Here is a 4,983-nt window from a genome sequence, read left to right on the forward strand (position 1 = left end):
CTCCTCTTAGAGCGGCCATTTCATCATCCGGGCCTCTAAGGCTCACCCTCCCGGCTCCACTTCCTAGGAGAGGCCACGTTCGTGACGCCACCGAACGCTCGGTGCTCATTGTGATAGCATAGGCGCTAGACCCCGCCCCTTACCTTTCTGGCCTTGACTCCACCCCGCGTCCCCACCCAGGGCCGGGGCGTGGCGATGAAGGGCGGGCGCAATCCTAAACGGGCCCCCGGCGGACCTGGTGAGGCCGGGTCAGATGGATGGCCGGGGAGGGGAGGAGCCGGGCCCGGAGGGTTTGGCCCTGGTTAGGGAGCCTGGGAAGCATGGGGCCCGCAATGCGGAGGCCGCTGCCTCGCGTGCGCCCCCTGCCGGGGGACTCGTACCTGTCCTGGGGTGGATGCCAGCCCTTCGCCCCAGCAGAACGCCCCCTGGTTCCAGCTTACGCCCCGTGCCGCCCTGGGCGCCTCCAGCGCCACCTCCTGAGTGGCGAGTTCGACCAGCTGCGCGACTTCCCCATCTTTGAGAGCAACTTCGTGCAGGTGTGGAGCCCCGGACCTCCGCCCCTTTGTTTACGGAGCCCCTGCTCTGCGAACTGTGGCTGCCCGCCCCCCATGATCCTTTGCCTTGTCTATCTCCCAAGTGTTCCACATAACCCCCGAACCCTCTCATATCGCAAAGCCTTTGTCTCAGTTTCATTGACTGCGCACACATGTGGTTCTTATCCTTTAATCCTAAAATATCTGGTCCACACCCTTCGTTTTTCTCTTGTGGTGCTGTAGATGGTACCCAGAGCCTCGCTCACGTTAGGCAGGAGCCTCCAGCACTTCGCTACACCCACAGCCCCGCACTAGGGGATTCTAGGCAGGTGCTATATACTGACCCACATTCCCAGCCCCTGACCTGCTTTCAATTCCCCTAGTTCTTGACCCTGTCAAGATCCCCAGCACCCCCCAGATCCTGTTCAGTTCTGTTGTCCATCTATCCATCCTGCCTCTAACCTCTGGCCCCAGGTGACCCGGTTTGGAGAAGTCGCCAACAAGGTCACCATGGGAGTGGCAGCCTCTAGTCCAGCCCTGGAGCTGCCAGACCTGCTGCTGCTGGCTGGCCCTGACAAGGAGAATGGACACCTACAGCTCCTCGGGTGACTGTCCTTCCTGGTCCCAGCCTCCTCCCACCTTACAGCCACCATTCTGCCGTCCAGGTTTGGGGGACTAAGAGCACCAACACGTGCCAAGCCTGTCTTCTCAGAAAGATGACAGGGAAGTTCACAAAGGTCAGAAGTTAGGCAAGATGAGGGAGGACAGTCCTCGGTGACACCACAGGGTCAGGATGGTGACAGTTTATTTCAACGCTTTCAGCTTTCCAGGTGCTCCTCAGTCCCCGAGAGATAAAGTCAGGGTCAGAGCCCAGGCCTATGGCCCAGAGTCCCACAGAGCAGGCCAGGAGCTGGGACTAGAACCTGAGGCCCCTCACAATCCTGGTCTCAAAGTACTGCATTCAAGTCCACTGTTACGCTCTACCCCTCTCACAGACAACTTCACATGCGGAGACCAAGTACCACCAAGTACAAACCTCACACTCAGAACATCCCTTTTCCCAGCCTAGGCCCTACCCTGCTTGAGCCACAAACATTTCCATGCTTGGAGTATATGTGCACACTCTGGTATTCTTGTGGGACCTGCATCCTCTCCCATCATATCTCAGTTCGTGAAAGACAGCGAGGGAACAGAAAAAGGCCATGCCTAATGATGGCACAAGCCTGACATCCCAACTACTTGGGAGGCCAGCTTGAGATATAAGAGTGGCTTCTAGGCCAACCTGGATAACTTAGTGAGACCTATGTCTCAAGATAAAAAGTAAAAAGGGATCACTAGGGGGTGACTCAGTCAGTAAAGTATTTTCAGGACAAGCATGAGGATCCGAGTTTGAATCCCCCACGGCCATGTAAAGAGCCTGGCACCAGCTGGGCCTAGTGGCACACACCTTTAATCCCAGCACTCAGGAGGCAGAGGCAGGTGAGTCTCTGAGTTTAAGGCCAACCTGGTCTACAAGTTCCAGTCAGCCAGGGCCATATGAGACCTTCTCTCAAAGAAAGGCAGAAGGGAGCCGGGAATGTGCCTGAATACACCCAATTATCTCCTTACCCAGTGGAGAATATTGCTCAAAGCAGTTTTCTGCCCTGGTAAACTGCACTGTTTCCAACAACAATGTGTGAATATTAAATGCAAGCTTGGGGTCACCTGCTTGCAGCCAACAAAGTGTATGAGAACTGTCAGTAATCCCAGCCCTCAGGAGGTGGAGGCAGGAGGAACAAATGTTCAGAGCCAGGATGGATAGTACAGCCAGTTCCACACCAACCTGGGCTACTGATAGCTTCCTCGTCAACAAAATAAAACAAACCCTGTTGGCAATTAGCCCCACCCCTACTCCAGGCTACTCCTGGAGCCAGGCTGAGCCAACTGGACTTGTCCAACTCGTCCCTGTGGCTGGGTTTTTCTTGAACAAGTCAGCAACCCCAGAGCTTGGGGTCGAACCTCATTGTCTCCTCTGTGCTATGCCTCAGTCTCCTCATCTGGAAAGGGGGGCAGTGCGTGGCAGGACAGTCCTTCCTATTTGTGTTTTGTGAAGCACCTGGCACAGTGTGAGCAGTGTGTAAGTGCCATCAACTGCTGTGACATTGAGGGGACATCGATTGTCCATTGAAGGACACGGGTTTTGTCCCGTGACTTGGGGTCACCATGTAGCAGGAGACGTGTTCTGTGTATCTGTGTGCATAGAAAAGAGGAGGTTGGACACATCAGGTGGCCCACTGCTAGCTCACAACCTTATTTCCACCCACCGCTGCGTGGCCTGGGTCACATTACTCAGTCACTTGGGACGGTATCTTCCTTTTCTTTGAACCTTAAATCTAGCTGAAAACCTGAGCAATTTGTTTATTCAAATACTCGACAAGCATTCTTTCAGCCGTTCACCATATTAGGAAAAACAGGACTGGGCAAAATCAGGTCAGAGTTTAGAATCCAAGGAGCTCACGTTGTAGGCACCGGGGACGAAACAGCATAGATAGAGAACATGGGGTGATGGAAACTATACCCCAAGCAGGGGATTCTGGTCCCCAGGGAGGACCCAGCCTTGACTTTGGCTGGGCCAAACTAAGATGCTAAACATGGCCCTCTGGTGGCCTGATGGGACTCAGGTGAAGGTGCAGCTGCGAGGATTTGGCAGTAGGACAGGACCAGGATGAGAGAGAGAGGGCCACCTTAGGCATTCCAGGGCCATCAAGAAGTGGGAGTTCCCGAAGGATCGCGACAGGGCTAGAAACACAAGGAGGTGCAAGAGGCCGCAACTGAGCCGCCCCTCCCCCGTCAGGCTGTTCCCCTTGCAATTCGTGCAGCTGTTTGTGCACGACGAGAGCCGCCAGCAGCTCAAGGTCAAGTTCCGTACCGGTCGTGCCTTCTACCTGCAGCTGCGCGCACCGGCAGAGACCCGCGACCGTGAGTTCGGCCGCTGGGTGCGTCTGCTCTACCGTCTGCGCTTCCACTCGCCTGCCTGCGCCGTGCCCTTCACGCACGAGGACACCGCGCCTGAGGAGGACGAGGAGGAGGTGGAAGAGGAGGAAGAGGAGGAGGGCGAGGAGGGACAGCAGCCCCCGGAGGTGAGAGTGGGACCGCGAGCCCAGGGATGTTGGGCCAGGAAGGATGGAGAGGGACCAGGTAGGCCTGCTGGGGCCTGGACCCTTGGGTCGGAGGGAGGAAGGCTGGATCCTGGATGCATGGGTTGAGGGAGGAGGGCTGAGGCCTGGACTCTTGGGTCTGAGGGAGAAGAACTAGGCCTGGATCCCTGGGCCTGAAGAAAGGTTACCATCTTCCTGCTTCTTAGGGGTTCTAAGGAGAATGCGACAGGGTCTGGCAGCAGAATGGGAACTGTGTGGCTGGTATTCCTAGCCCAGCTGCCTGTAGGCTCCTAAGAAAGAGCACACAGCCCTCCCCTAGACCAAGTGGGGTCTAGGGAGGGAGGCCTACTCATTGAAGGGGTGGGCTCAGACTGGCCGCACAAGCCTAGTTCCCTGAAAGGGGAACAGGAGAGGCCAGTTCTGGAAGGTGAGGCCTCTTCCCAAGACATCCACAGACCTGCCTATGCCAACCTCAGAGCCCCGTGCTGGTCCAGCTCTCAGATGGACGCTCTTCTCCTTAGCTCCAAGCCATAGAGGCAAGACTGGACCCGCAGGTCTCAGAACTCTGGGGACTCTGATTCACACCAGATCGCCAAAGAACCGGAGATGAAGCCAGCTCAGCTCAGAGCCAGACAGATGAAATTTTAAAGTTAATAAACGTCAGGCTCTTAAGAATGAACACCTAGGTCCTGGCTCTTTAATGCCACAATCACCAAGGCAACAGGCTGCCCCTAGGTCTTCCTCTAGCTGTGTGCGTGCTGTGCCCTTGGTGCCCCGGTACCCACTTTCCCCAAGGTTTTTCCAGTTGCCTCCTCTTGCCTCTGGTGGAGATGAAACCCAGAGCCTCCCACATTCTAAGGAAGCACTCCACCAGTGAACCGCCCCCTAAATCCCTCACTGGAGGGTTCTGTGTAGGGGCTCTACTGCTGAGCCCCACCCCCAAGCCCTCTTTTCTCTTTATTTTTATTTTAATGCAGGGTGTTATTTAATTGCCCAGGACGGCTCTGGCCTTCCAGATAGCTAAGATGGCAGGTGTTCCCAAGCCCGTCTCGGATGTTCTGTCCTTTAGGGGTGGAGACCAGCCTGACTCCTTCCCTCTGGTGATGTTCAAAAGAGTTCAGGCCACGGAGCATGAGTCTCACCTTTGACTACTGTGAACGCCATGGCAAAGCAGTTCCTCAGGAAACGCCATCTTCCAAGATGGCAACCAGTGGTATCTGATCTTTAAGGCTGCCTTGTGGTGGCCATCCCGTACCCCAGAGTGACTAACCCCACCCACAAGCAGACAAGAACTGCAGATTCTGGAAGGATGG

At 55.8% G+C, this 4,983-nt stretch overlaps 1 protein-coding gene across 2 annotated transcripts; it reads left to right on the plus strand.

Moving 5' to 3' along the window:
- The first annotated feature begins 195 nt into the window (after window positions 1–195).
- Window positions 196–4,270, plus strand: Garin5a (golgi associated RAB2 interactor 5A). 2 transcript variants are annotated; one of them, XM_057761102.1, is made up of 5 exons: window positions 196–238; window positions 418–536; window positions 1,008–1,138; window positions 3,367–3,652; window positions 4,192–4,270. In XM_057761102.1, exons 1-5 carry the CDS (start codon window positions 196–198, stop codon window positions 4,246–4,248), a joined length of 636 nt encoding a protein of 211 aa, XP_057617085.1. In that variant the 3' UTR covers window positions 4,249–4,270. The 2 variants fall into 2 exon arrangements, with proteins under 2 accessions (XP_057617085.1, XP_057617084.1); XM_057761101.1 differs by lacking the exon at window positions 196–238 and having other exon boundaries at window positions 321–536.
- Window positions 4,271–4,983: the final 713 nt, after the last annotated feature.

Source organism: Chionomys nivalis (assembly GCF_950005125.1).
Source record: "Chionomys nivalis chromosome 23 unlocalized genomic scaffold, mChiNiv1.1 SUPER_23_unloc_1, whole genome shotgun sequence".
NCBI lineage: Eukaryota > Metazoa > Chordata > Mammalia > Rodentia > Cricetidae > Chionomys > Chionomys nivalis.